Source organism: Mesitornis unicolor, unplaced genomic scaffold (assembly GCF_000695765.1).
Source record: "Mesitornis unicolor isolate BGI_N332 unplaced genomic scaffold, ASM69576v1 scaffold16416, whole genome shotgun sequence".
NCBI lineage: Eukaryota > Metazoa > Chordata > Aves > Mesitornithiformes > Mesitornithidae > Mesitornis > Mesitornis unicolor.
In genome coordinates this window covers 60374-75019 of record NW_010189188.1, presented here as the reverse complement: position 1 = coordinate 75019, position 14646 = coordinate 60374, and the positions used below count along the sequence as shown (strand labels likewise).

The following is a 14646-nucleotide window of genomic DNA, read 5'->3' as shown; positions in this document are numbered from 1 at the left end:
AGGAAGGCTCTGCAGAGGGACCTGGATAAATGTGAAAACCTCTCCTCATTGGGTTCACTTCTATCACGAAGTTGTCATTGACCCTCTCCAGGAAGCACCTGGATTGTTTATGCGCTGCTTTGTTGCTCCTTCAGTAGAGATCAGAATGGTTAGACACCTATGAGGGCAAACACCTGTGAACATGAAGTTGTTTCTAGCCTTTTAATAGAAGGCCTCACCTACCTTCTCTTCCTGGGCCTACAGCAGACACCCACTACAATGTCATCCATACCAGTTTGCTCTTTAATCCTAACTCCTAAGATCACATCTGGCTCATCATCCATCCCCAGACAGAGCTCCAAGCTCTGAGGTTGAAGGGTTGCCTTTAACACAGAGCAACCTCACATGTCCCTCCCGTAAAAGGATCCTTAGCTTGCTATTAACTTTAATAGCAGAGAACTGACCACATTGTTATATACAGTTTCTATTATTATTTATAGTTTTGAAAAAAGAATGGGAAAAATAAATTTCTAAAACAGACATGGTAAGGAATCATTCCTCCAAGCATGAAAACACACAGGACCTAGAGAACTGATCTATTCACAAACTACTGGATAAGCTCTGAGCAATTATGCTGAAAAGCTAAATTACTGCCACTTAACTCCCTATTAACTGCCATGAATGGCTATATCCCAGAATTTAAAATTATGAAACAATTATTTACAAGGAACTTTAAGAAAGACTACACAGTTGCTACAAAGGTAACATACTAGACAATCCCAAGGTTTGCAATTTTGCACACACAACATAGGTTCTAACTGCATTAAAACCTTTTTACTCATACTGGCAATAATCCACCCCTGCCCTTAATGGCTTTTCTAGACATAAATTTTCAATGTTTGGGAAGCAATAGTGGCTGACAACTTGACACTTCTCCTACTGCAGAGGATTAACAAGATACCCCAAAAAACAAGTAACATGTCTAACAATCATCTAAAAGGTGAATTATTTACTAAGACCTAATCCTATTTACACATTTCCCTCTTCCTTTCACTTCTAGAGACCCCAAGGGATTAAAGTCTGACTTTAAGCAGAAGTGCCTTATGTACTAGCTATTCCCACCTGGTTTAGTGCAACATGCTATTACTTTTTATTAGAAAGCCAGCCTGTGGCATTCACAACAATTGGTACGTCAGGAAGAGCAAGCTGCTTAAAAAAATAAAAATTTTCAGTGGGAAAGAGGAAGTTGCACAGTTTACTCTTGTAATATGAGTAATGGCCCTTTGAAGAAAGAGATAAAACAAAGAAGATAAAAACATTAAAATGCAGCTATATCTACAAAAAACCTAAGACTCAGCAAACTTATTTAGGAATCCAGCCAAGCTTACCATTAGCCCTTACAAAGTAAGATGTATAAATTGTTAAGCATTCTAACAGAACAGTTTAAGTACTACTTTGACTAAATCTTCCCCACTGCATCATCACACACATCAAAATGTTACCACTGTTACATACCTAATTTTCCCCTGCTCCGTTAAATCTCCATCACTGTGTAATATTGTTGTTAGCAACCTCAAAGTAGAAGTTCCTGACTTGCTGTGGTTGTTCTTCATTCCTAGCAACCATCGAACCATCATCTTGATGGCCTGAATCTGAAAAAAATTGATATGCAGAAGTCAAATCACACCATAGGCTTTATTTTTAAAAGAATCTTTATCTTAATTCAATCACACAGTATTTTTCTAAGTGCTTTTTGCTGCTACAAACATAAGCCTGTAAAGGCTGCACAACATCATTTAAATACTGAAAACTAACTAGATGTACTCTCATGAGACAGCAGCTTTTCACTGAAAGTCTCAAGCATCTATTACAGCAAATAAAAGTTATAAAACATTTAGTTAAAATTTGAACTTTTTCTTCTATTAAGCAATCACATATTTTGTCCTGTGAAAACATTATCTGAATTGACCTTACACGTATTAAACACTGTGGAATAGGCAAAACTATTTATACTTATTAAGAAAATGCGACTGGATCAAAAAGCAGAACACTTTTTCATCTTCCTATATTCCTGTAATTCCTGTGCTTAAACAACTCCTATATATTTTTTATTTATATATGCAATATTTGAGTTTAATTTTATTTAAGATATGTAAATTAGAAAACACTTCTTAGACATTTTGACTGCTAGAGTATCAACCTGTATTAAAATAGCTCATTCTGGGAAATAATATTCCTTTCACGGCTATTTGAAGAAAAGCTTCAAAGCCTTTTACTTAGGATAACTTGTCTTTTGCCAATGGAAACATCAAGTGTTTTGAGGCAAGCTTCTGAAAGCATGCAGAATCCAGCAGCTATCATGAAACACTGAATAATTTCACACATTTCTTTAATGTGAAAAGCATGAATTTGGAGATTAAGTTTGTTTTGGTATTTGAATCCCTTTGTCCTTTCATTTTCCTTCTATGAGAGCAGAGATGATAAAGAAAACAGAAAGAGCAGTATCCTCTTGCAGCAAAGTGAAAATGCTCATCTGAATCACAGAGATCCTTAGGGGAGAAAGAAAAAAAAACAAAACAAAAAACAAACAAACAAGCAAAATCACCAAAGCCTGAATTCAAAAGCCAAAAGCTTTGGAAAAACTAAGGTATGGTGGAAAAGAAGCTAGCACATTTTGTACACAGTAACTTCAAATTTTCACCTTAATGGAAAAGGCAATTCTAGTAACTTTTACATAAACCTTCACAATATCAATATTTGTTACTATTCCACGTAACAAACTGATCACAATGGTCTCTTCCAATTTAAGTTCTAGGACTCTCATCTATGCATGACTTTACTTTTTAGGACTCTAGCTCATTTACTGCACCTACAAAATTCTAATTCTACTGGGCAACACCAGCAAGAGGAGCACATCATGTCTGTCACTCAAGGGCTCAAAATGCAAATGGAGTTTGTGGAACAGATATGAAATTGTCTTGCTTTAGCTTTCAAAGGGTCTTGAAACAACTGTAAGTATCCACCTGAAGACTTTAATAGCAATAAAAACAATATGATAATGATGATAACATCTGATCTTCTGACAGCTTCTTCATGTCATAATCCATACACGTACAATTAGTGCCTCCCATTTACTGGGAGGACAGAAACATGCTAGCTGCTTGGTCTTCAAGTAAATGACATATACAGCCATGGAACAGACACAGGCCACCTTATGCCCAGACATCTCAGGTCAGCTCCTGAACAATTTCAACTTTAACCTTTGCTTCTCCTGCTCCACAACTCCATATCCCCAGTTTTACTGCCCAAATATACTCTAGTCTTCCCTTCCATGGAGCAAGTCCTAATCCCAACTCCTTCAGAATCTTCCTCTGACCCCACAGTATTCCCTGTTTCTTTGCTGGTGTTAATGATGTGATGACATTCCAGGAACAATTCAGAATTAAGCATTCCCATGAAATCAGTACAGGGCACGAGAATTCCCCCAGGCACTGCTTCTGGGGACTACCTGAAGACTTAAACAAACATGACACAAGTTTGCACTGCCCTCATGTTTTACATTTTTTCTTTGCAGCCAAACAGGTTAACTATCAAGGGATAATTCCAGGTGGAAGGAATGTCAGGAGATGTCCATTCAATCTCCTCCTCAAAGGAAGGTCAGCTATGAAGTCAAACCACGATGGTCTCAGCTTTATTCATTGTGGGGTTGAAAGCCTCCAGGAATGGAGATTGCAAGGGCTCTCTTGGCAACCTGCAACCTCTTCCAACCTGTTCTGTCTTCCAACTGTTCTCAGGTTTTTTCCTTATATCCAGTCTGAACTTGTTTCAATTTGTGTCCCATGAGTCTAGAATTCTCCTTGAGATTAAAAATTATTATATACAAAATGAAAATATATTGACTGCATTTAACTACTAGCTTTATATAAGTATTAATTTTTAAGATTAACATTAAAAATAATCAACAGTTATAGCCCTTTTCTCTGATCTAGAGGTTGTCATCATGGCTGCGCTGTAAAAAGTATAATGGGCTTGCATCACATGTAGCAATCCCAGAAACACTGTCTTCCTACTCCATCAGCATTAAGACAATAGCTAGCTCAGGTTTCTACTACTTGCGTTTTCAGAGCCATAAATGTCACAAGTTTGTGCAGTACTGAAAACTGAAACAATGCCCACTTAAAGTACAGTTAGAGAAATAGGATGAAAAACCCTATACTGCAGTGTACATAGAAGGAAACAAGCAATATCACCACAGCTACTATGTCTCAGTCCATGTGTGCATGGCACACAGAAGTATTCAGCACTGGCACTGTCAGGAGAAATTACTGCTTTAGAACAGACACTCAAGTGCCAGGCGTAGGAATTCAAGTTTAACTCATACAGTAACTAATGCAATTCATATTAAATCCTGCACTGAAACACTTCTCTACAGGCATCGTTTTATTCAAGGTTTAGCATCCAAAACTCAGGCTAGCCTATATCAGCGTACATCTGTTAGGCTGTGTAACACTATAATTTTGTCTTCATCGGTCGTTCCTCCTTCCATACTTAAACTTGCTAGTTTTCAGATCCCCATTAGATATATTATGCAGTTATGTTACAAAGGGAGCCTTTTAAAAAAAGGCTTTTAAAACCACAGCAAAGAAAAACACACTTTCAGAGAGACACACTTACAAACCAATGGCCTGCAGTGTTCGTTAAATATAGGTTTCTCAGTGGTAATAAATGCTAATTAAATTTGCAGATCAATTTTCACAATAACCTGTTTTCAGTTGTCAATAAATGCTTCTTACAGCTTTCAGCCTTGGCTTCAACTCTAAGTTGCCTTAAGATTTTCTAGAAGTCAGCTCCCTTCCAAAGAGCCAATTGTATGAAAAGTTTTATCAACAGCAAAGCAAACTTTAGAGAGATATTACAGCTTCACAAATCTTTAAAAATAAAAATTAGGAAAGACAGTTGGTATTTACTACCTCAAGTTACATGTATAATCAATGAGATGAAATCATGTCTGTATTAAACTACCAGTTAATGAAATCAAAACAAACGTTCTTTTAACAGTTTTTGGAGTGTACTGTGTAATGATGGAGTTACACAAATGCGAAAAATATCCTTGCTGTAGTCAAGCAACTAAAAAGTTCACAAATCGACTTCAAACACAACTGAGCATTTCCAGTTCTGAACCAACCTGGAAACCAAAGTTCTTACTAAATCAGCAGAGAACGGGGTATGCTACAAAGTGTTTAACTTAAGTGAGAAGGCAGAGAAATTCTTAAAACCAGAACAACTTTATTTAAAAGGCACTGGAAAAAAAATGGCTGCTACAATTAACTTAGAAACAGCACGCTGCAAAGTACATGTATCTTTCTAATTCTGAAAGGAAATATGAAAGAATAACCTATCCCTGTTCGGAAGGGCATTTAAAACCAAATACAGACATAGGATGTATTTTTCCACAGTATCTATTACCAAGCCCAGAAACTGTAATAATAAACTTACTCAAAAAATGAACAAGCTACAGATGACATTTTTAAGTGGAAAAAACCCAACATAACCCTCACCATTTTAAAGTTATTTTTTTAAAACAAAACCAAACAAACAACAATCTAGGTTTTTCTTCCAATACACAATACACAGAGAAAAGCAATGGAACACATTTACTCAAAAGTAAGTCAGTTACTCACTTTAACAAGCGTCTCGGGAGACACTTCTTCATCTGGGACCCAAAGTTTTGTTGTCTTCTTTCCTGGAAGCTAAACCAGATGTTACATTTTGTTACAATAATGTTCTTCTCAGTGAAACCTGCTGTAATCTCCTCTTTCCTGTTTGCGTCCGAAAGCTACACAGCAGCACTCACTGGTTCACTTTATGCCTTCTGTATTTTATAACCATTACAGAAGTGTGATACTATTCTTACCTCACTATTCAAGTATCAACAAATTTAACAGTAGGAAAGGGTTTTTCTTTGTTTTTACCTGAAAGCTATTGCTTTAGAGTGTAATAGCCATTGCTTTGAAAATAACTTCCAGTTTCCATCTCCAGCATGTTGGAACCTCAAGTGCATAGTTTGAGACAGTAAAACTTTCCAAAACAATGGCTGACAATGCATAAGTTATTTTTTTCACTTTATAATCACTATCAATAGAGATGTATTAGAAAAATAAAAATTCACATTTAAACAGTGTAGCTTATTTTCAAACACACCTCCTAAAAAAGTCACAACTTGGTTGCTCAAGACAAGAGACTTGGTGAGTCAAGTTGGTAACAATTTTCCTACTTTTAAGAAAATGCAAGTCACAAGCGATCAAATGCTGTGCTATACAGCTTGCTGCTTTAATAAGGACTGCCAAATTAGTACTATCTCCTTTCCTGTACTGGGTGTTTTCAATTGAGTCAGAGTGCATGTGGAAATCTGAAAATGACTGGATACAAACAGTAGAACAAACCAACCAAAAATTTTCACAAGTACTTGCTTAGTATCATACTACAGTAGAAACAGAATCTTAATACAAGGTTTTAAAAATACTTACCCTATCATTCATTAGCAAATCTTTAACAATAAAAGTGGCCACCAAAGACTTCAAAGGGGCAGCAAACTGATCAGGTGCTAGCATGGCTATATGGCCAATAGTAACTAACGGTGTAATGAGATGCTCAAAGTTGCTTGGATCCAGGCTTTTATGCAGTGGCTAGAATAAAGGCAACAAATTCAGGTATTACTGATAGAATATAGGTCTTACTGGGGCTATGGGGGTGAGTGTTCTGTACCAAGTTGTCCAAGTCTCTATTTCAGAAATAGAATTTTTAAAAATATTTAAAGACATAACCACTCCTACAAGTCTCCTACAAATCAAAAGAAAAATCAAGGAGAAAAACAAAATGTTAATCACATCCAGGTAGTTCTAAGAGTGGCAGCTCAAGCAGGACCATGTAGGAAACAAAGGATTAAAAATCATACTTTGTTCTTGAAGAAGAGGGCATACTACATCTCAAGATGGATAGTTCAGTAAAGGACTACGATTCAGCCTTCAAAATAAGAGGGTGATAGGCACCAATTAAAAAGTAGATTTTGTAAGTGCAAATGTATTTCAATAATTTCTACTATAATTCAGTTTTCCACAATTTCTGTAAGCATTTAAATATTGTGGGCCAATCTGAACAGGGGTGAGGACCGGTGTATGGTTCCTCTTTCCAGAAATAATTCACGGTTGTAGCAGACAGTCCAACACTGTTTTACTCTATCATCTGTTTAAGTATATAACCCTAAACATAACAGATTATGGGATACAAAAATACCCTGAACTACTATTTTTCAGGCCAAACTGTATGGAAACAAAGGGAAAAAGGGGAAAATAAGTATTTTCAAAATTTGATACAACTTGCCATATAAATTGCCACTACATTCTTTAGTTTACATATGCAATACAAAAGATCAATAAAAATTAGGTTAAAAATTTTAATTTTACCTCAAATATCTGTGCAAACTGTGTTTCTTTGCTGGAAAATATTGCATGGATGCAGTGAATAGCATACTTGGCTTGACGAGGAGGTCCCTTTTTAGCTTTATGATGCAACACTGGAAGCAATGCACTTAAAAAAAAAACAAAACAGGAGATAAGCACCTTTTCACGAACTGAAAATCTTCAAAAATATCAGACCAGCAAAAAAGTACAGATATCATAAACATAACACAACACCTCTGCAAAAGTGCTAATCATCCTGGTTTTTCCAATTTCTTCAAAGAAATTAAAAAAGGGTTATTTACCTGGCTTGCAAGTTAAAAAAAATACAAACCAAACCAACACAAACTAGGTCTTGTTGATAAAATATCATGTGGTAAAACAAACATTCTATCTGCACAAGTTAAATTTCTTTTGGAAATATTCTTGCCTACAATACCCCCATTAAATTGCAAAGAAAGTTTTTATATTGCCATATATTCAATTGCAAAAAAATCATATGCCATTCTGAAAGGCAATGATAAAAATTACAGTCACGTCAGTGACATATCATCAGCTGACACTACTTTGGATATATTCACTTCACTTCCATTCTTCAAAATGCACTGCATTTTGAAGTCATTCACATCTCTTTTCTGTTTTACCGTGATACTTCCTTCCACAAGAATGCAGAGTAATGCTATAGCACACAAAAGGAAGAAAGAGAACTTTCAAAATCCTAAAGTGAAGGACACTACTCAGAGGAAGATATGCAACTTACGATCGTATATGAGGAAAGTCTTCTTCAATTTTACTTCCTGTGTTTTTGAAAATTTGTAATGCAGCTTCTGCCACTTTCTCATCATCCATTTTCAAGCAAGCCAGGAGAGATTCAAAAGTTTCAGCTGAATGAAATGAGATAGGGTGCGTAAATGAAAGTACCTGCCAGAATAAGATGAAAGCCATGTTAATTTTTTTATAAAGGTTCACTTATGCAGTGCATTCCATCAAGAGTCATTTTCTACTGTAGCCATTTCTACTACATACTAGAATATTTATAATACTCTGGTGTTTTTCACGTGAACCACCTCTCTCTTTTTCTGACTTTTGTTTTAGTACCTCCCAAACTTCTGGTTTTATACATGATCTCATCAGTTTTAACTTATTTCTCCAGTCTCAATTTCTTCCCTATTATTGTGAACACGTACTTCTCAGCAGCTACATCTACATTAGCAAGTACTGGGTTACGGCAGAAGTAGGTATTAAGAGAAACACAATTGATGCTAAGGAAGCAATATTCACATTTCAGAGGTTTTACTCTAGAGTATTTCTAGACTGACTGAACCCATTTTAGCCACAGCAACACAACATGTGCTTCTGAAGCATAACTCATAATTTTGTTTCTCTAAAAGGAATCCAGCTTTTGTGCACCCAGATTTCATGCCTGTTTACTAAGTTGAACAACTGGTTCTGTTCTGAAGTTCCCAGCTCTAAAACACTAATATAGACATAATAGGGTCTCTAGGCCCTCAAGCTTTCCACATCAGCTTATGAGATCCTGTACCTCTCCTTCAGAATCTCAAATTCTTGTTTTCAAGTATGACAGTCCTTCCCTGTTAAAAAATAGAATAAATCCTCATTTGATCCTCCCGGAAAGTTTGCCTTCTCTTCATTTTTTAAGTGGCTCTTGATTATTAGCCTCTTTCCATATCATATTCTGACCCATGGCAAAGAAATTATCCTCAAAAATCTAGGAACTTCTTCACATGCAGTTCTCCATTTTCACCAAATTACCATCCTCCCCACTTCATTGTATAGCATTCCCTTTTCTACATTTGTCCTTTCTGGATTCTTCTCATGATGTACAGACCCCTTTCTTCAGGTCAACCTTACTTCTTTTCCTTAAATGTGTCATGCCAGTTCATACGAATATGTAAGTACTGACCTGGGAGCCCTCTTTCAAATACACAGTCCTACATGACATGACTCATTCTTACTCAGATTCATTTTTGTGCTGCTGGATTTTTGGACTTCATCTAAATGCGCACACTCAGCTAAAGAGTCACATGCTCTCAGATGAATCTACTAGGCCCTTAATTGGTCAGATATTCAGAAAACTTCAGTATGGGAGTCCTTTAGATTCTGAGGTCTCTGAAGTCAAACCACAGTTGGACTTCTCCCAGTGCTATCATATAACTGAGGTGGTACTGTGGTGCAAGTACAGACAAAGCTGACACTACAGCGTGTTTTAGTCTAACATCTTTGAGAGAGACAAGTGAGACAAAGAGCCCTACGTAGCTGCACATAAAAAGTTTCCCACTTCTAACAGTATTTGTAAATAACACAGTGAGCAGCCCCTTTCCTCCTAAGAACAAAGGGAGGACACAGTAAGAAATTCTGTACAACATCCCCAGAAACACATCTTGATGTGGTTTGCTATGTGAACATGGCAAAACCTGTTTAAACTGGAAGAGGGTAGATCTAGACTAGATATTAGGAAGAAATTCTTTACTGTGAGAGTTCTGAGACACTGGCACAGGTTGCCCAGGGAAGTTGTGGATGCCCACTCCCTGCAAGTGTTCAAGGCCAGGTGGGACAGGGCTTTGGGCAACCTAGTCTGGTGGGAGGTGTCCCTGCCCATGGCAGGGGCGTTGGACTGGATGATCTTTAAGGTCCCTTCCAACCCAAACCATTCTATGATATATACTATATAACTATATTCACACACTAATAATCAAAACTCAGCTGCTAATGTCACACACGCAACTACTTTTGATTTACAGAAAAAAATCTAAGTTGTTTATAAGATAAATATTTATAAGATATATTTGTAAGATGGCACTCTTGTGCCACATATGATGAGCACAGAGAACAAAACTAAACCAGTATTCTTCCAGATAGCCACCACATGCTTATAACTGAAGATACTGAGTGCTAATTAAAAATTTATTTTAAAAAATTTGTTTCAGAAAGTTTCACATGCTCACTGACTGCAATGAGTATACTTGCCTTAAGCAATTCAAGACCTGCTCTGATTGCCTGGTCAGTAGGTACACCCTCATCTTCATCATCAGCTGTTCCATCTATAGACTTGTTTACTTGCTTGATAAGGGCACTGAAAAGGAAAACAAAACATGGCCTTGTATTTACTGCAATTCTACCATGTACGACTCTTTTCATAAGTTTAAGATATAACCTTATTAAAGAAACTTATAAACAAACTTGTTATAAAACAAGTATGTCAACTACATACATTATCTGGTTGCCCCCATCTCCTACCTAAATCAAAGTTTATGAAGCATTAAGTTAAAAAGTGTTTAAACATCATGAATTAAGAACTATTTACAAATTACTCTGGAAGGATGACCAAAATAAATAAAAAAAAAACCACACAAACCGACAACAATTTGATCATTATAAGCAACAAATTCAGGAAAGAACTATGGTGAAGTTACTAGTTACTATGGACACACTAAAAAACCCCAAAACATGAAAAAACCAAACCAAACCTCAAACAAAAAGCCAACTCAAACCAAAACAAAAAAATCCCCACAAAAAAAAAATATAAAACCAAAACCAACTGGTAGCAAACCACAGGAGAGACTTCCCAGGTTGTTTTCTTCTGTCCCTAATTGGACAAAAATTATAATGTATTAAAAAACTTCAGTCAGAGTCTCAAAAATGAAGCAAAAGTTTAACGAGACTTTACAAAGATGGGAAAAGACCAATTATGTGAAAAAACTTAGAATATGTGCTTTTTACTACTTGTTTTGCTTGTATACTGTACAGCAGTAAGTAGACTGTGAAATAAATAACACAGTGCCACATGCGAACATTACTTTAAATATACATTTTATATTGCTTCTGTGAATGTGAAAAAATATTTTCTAATTTAAAGTAAAAATCCTGCTGCACATTGTACTTAATCCAAGATCAGAAAGGGATTTTTAAGTGGAATCTCAGTGGCTCCATTACACTGCATACGTGACAGGCAGAAACTGAAAAGCTCAAGTACTTAAAAATCAGTCATGTAGTTGGAATCAACAGAATTCACCAGTATTTAGAACTAGTTGTCTCTAATAAGGTATCACATATCTCAAATGCAGCTGTTAAATAATCATTTCAGCAATGATTTTTTTCCCCTCCTATAACTTCACTGGCCTACTCTTCCCTAAAGTCTTGATGCCTCATCACCATAATCCTTACTTCCTCAGTTAAATTACTGCTTATGTCACTATGAGGCCATATATTCTAGGTGGAAACCTTCAACTAATAGCCATGGACAGATTTTTTTTTTTTTCTTTTAAACAAGTCACAAACCAAACTTCACCCATCAGCAACAGATCCACTTTTACTGACAGGTTACCCAGCTGGGCTGAATGACAATTCAATTGTTTCTGTGGCTGCTTTCTGAACAAGGGCACAAAACCCCCTAAGCAACGGGAAACAGAAGATGCTGCAGGTCACCAGACCTTAAACCACAGCCGCCCAGTCTTTTACTGCTTGTGCTCAAAGGCAAAATAAGAAACACCAATTTCAAACGCTGTGATCTACGGTCAACAACACATACACACACACAGAAATACCTGATGGATTCAGTATCAATGTGCACAGGAGCAATTCTCTCAAGAAGAAACTTAATCATTTCCAGGAAAGGATTTGTTGGTTGTTTTGGATTGCCCAACTTCTTTGTTATTTCCCTCTGCAACAGAAGTTTCAAATAAATCTATAATCAATTCAGTTCCAAAACTGAACATATTTTAAGAACAATTCTTACCACACATCCTTCAGCCTGTTTGCAAGAACACGTCGGGCTAACAAGCATTTCTAACTGACTTCTTATTTTTTCATCATCTTCTAGAACTTGTGTGAACTTTTTCATGAAATCTTGAGCTTTCCCTGGATCAGGAAGGTTTCCTTTAAATAAGGAAAAGAAATCACTAGTTACTTTAAAATGTATCAGTATTGTAAATTACACAAGTTCCAAGTGTCACAAGAAAACTTCTATATGCGTTTAAGTTAACCAAGAATGGTGAAAAACAAGGAGCCCCACAAACAAACCATAAAATGTCTTAAGGTGTGCAGACATTTAAAAAAGAGCAATTTCTAAATATTTGAATATTATCAAATAATATCCCCTGGCTATTTGTTTTCTTCACTTTTCACACTCATTTCTCAGCAAGTCCACTTTTTCATGTTAATAATACTAACAGCTGAAGTTGACCTAGGAATGCAAAGCCTACACTCCACAGAAAAATATGCTCTGTATATAGATCACCTAATATGACAAGTGCGAAAAACACCAAAAGGGTATTTTTGCTAAATTAATCCTTCACTACATGTAAACTTGACAACAGCTTGAAAAACTTTTTTTAAAAGCTTTTAAAATGCATTTCTTAAATTGCATATTCATTTTATATTTACATTTCATGTAAGGTAATTTATTGGCAAAGTATTAGTATACTATTTAAGATGCTTCACTGTTTTGGCACTGTAGGTGTTAAGCAAAGTTGGTACAGAAAATAGTATAGGACTACAGGATAGTGAGTACAAAACAAGCTGTACTAAGTGTTTGTTTTGCTGTGTTAATTTGTTTTTCTTTTAAATGTGACCCAAAACTTAAAGAATCAGAAAAAATATTAACTGGTCAACTTTTATATTTTAAATAAAAGGGAAAAAGGATTTGGAGCAAGATTCAGTTTTTCCTCCATATTTTTTCAAAAACGTACATAGTAGTATTTCTGCCAGAACAGTTTTTTTAAAAAGGTTGATTTGAAAACAAAATTTCAGAATTGTAAAACAAGTTTTTATTCTTCTTACTGGTTTCAATGCTATGGGCATGGTGGGCTGGGGGAACAAGGAGCATTGCTTTGGGGTTGGTGGTTTTTAGTTTGCCAAGAGTTCAGATTACACAGAAGTTGCTGAGATTCCAAACTGCCTTCCCTGCTACTGAAATCCAAACCCTTTGCATTCTCCCAACAGGACTTACAATACCAACACCACAAAGACAGGCAAGTCAGTAGATAGTTTAGTATGTTAGTTAACATCAGCTAATGTATGTTTTATAACAAATGCTAATGCAGACCCTAACTCACTAGTTCATCCACATTTTTAATTAGCCCACAACAGATGCAGCCAAAATGTCATATGAAAAGCTTTCTGACTGGAGACTTTGTATGGTAAGGAAATAATTCTGCTTACGGTTGTCTTAATTCTTTAAAGCATATTGTTACATCATGTTTTGTTATAAATTTGATCTGTTACAAAACTTCCTTGTTACAAAGCTTATCTCAAATTATTTTTAAAGCAAGAAAGCAACATATTTCAACTGTGATTATTAGTGTAAATACTTCAACTGACTTACTTGTTATAACCATCACTTTCGAGAATATAGCTTTACTGCTGGCATCTGTCTGCAAATCACAAAAAGAATAATATATTAAGGGAAAATTTTACATCATGTATTTCCACTTGAATACTGACTGAGCAAAATTCCATAATGCATTATCAACAAGTCAGCACCCACCATTTTGCTAACACACCAGTGTGTTAGAAATCAAAACCACCACCGCAAAGTTAATGCTAGATAGTTACAGGAAGTAAAAGGTAGATCATGCCTACAGTAACACTGTCTCACATATACTTATGTAAAATATTTATTACTTTTCAATCTAATATACAACTTATGAACAGCACAAATGGCTTGTGTAATTGTTTTCCATCTAAAGTCTCTGTTTTTAAATATAAAATGAACAGCAAGCATCAAATTAATTTTATCTTCTTGTTCCAATATTGATTCTAAGTAGTCTCAGCAGTGGCTCCCACCTTATTGTAAAGAACAGAACAAGACAATAATAAGACAACTGCTACCCCTGTTAAACTGAACAGGGAGGGCAGAGGACAACCTTGTGAAAGGAATAACCAGGAGCCACAACAACAACAACAACAACAACAACAACAACAACAACAACAACAACAACAACAACGAAAACATAACTGCATTTCAGGATATCTGTGCAGCTTAGACTTCAGTGAAACTGCTGCTGAAATAAAGTTGTCCAACAGCACCTTACAAGCAAAATAAGTTGCACAAAACAGACTTTTATCTTGTTTATTTTCCTTTTGTCAGTAATCCTTCTGGTATAATTTCAAATTCCACATGCAAAGTCCACCTTAAGAGTTAGTTCTGACACTAAATAAATGGAAGAAAATGGAAAAAAAACCCGAGGGG

General features: G+C 35.8%; 1 protein-coding gene across 1 annotated transcript in view; it reads right to left on the bottom strand.

The window, feature by feature from the left end:
* Positions 1–1150: 1150 nt before the first annotated feature.
* The window catches only part of PDS5B (PDS5, regulator of cohesion maintenance, homolog B (S. cerevisiae)), a 53129-nt gene continuing 39633 nt past the window's right edge, over positions 1151–14646 (bottom strand). Inside the window, exons 14-22 of the mRNA XM_010185988.1 lie at positions 13780–13828; positions 12193–12332; positions 12002–12117; positions 10425–10530; positions 8197–8357; positions 7443–7566; positions 6507–6665; positions 5661–5729; positions 1151–1631 (exon numbers count right to left, since the gene is read on the bottom strand). Coding sequence (XP_010184290.1) covers positions 1470–1631; positions 5661–5729; positions 6507–6665; positions 7443–7566; positions 8197–8357; positions 10425–10530; positions 12002–12117; positions 12193–12332; positions 13780–13828 — 1086 coding nt within the window. The 3' untranslated portion in view covers positions 1151–1469. The remainder of the gene's footprint in view (positions 1632–5660; positions 5730–6506; positions 6666–7442; positions 7567–8196; positions 8358–10424; positions 10531–12001; positions 12118–12192; positions 12333–13779; positions 13829–14646) is intronic.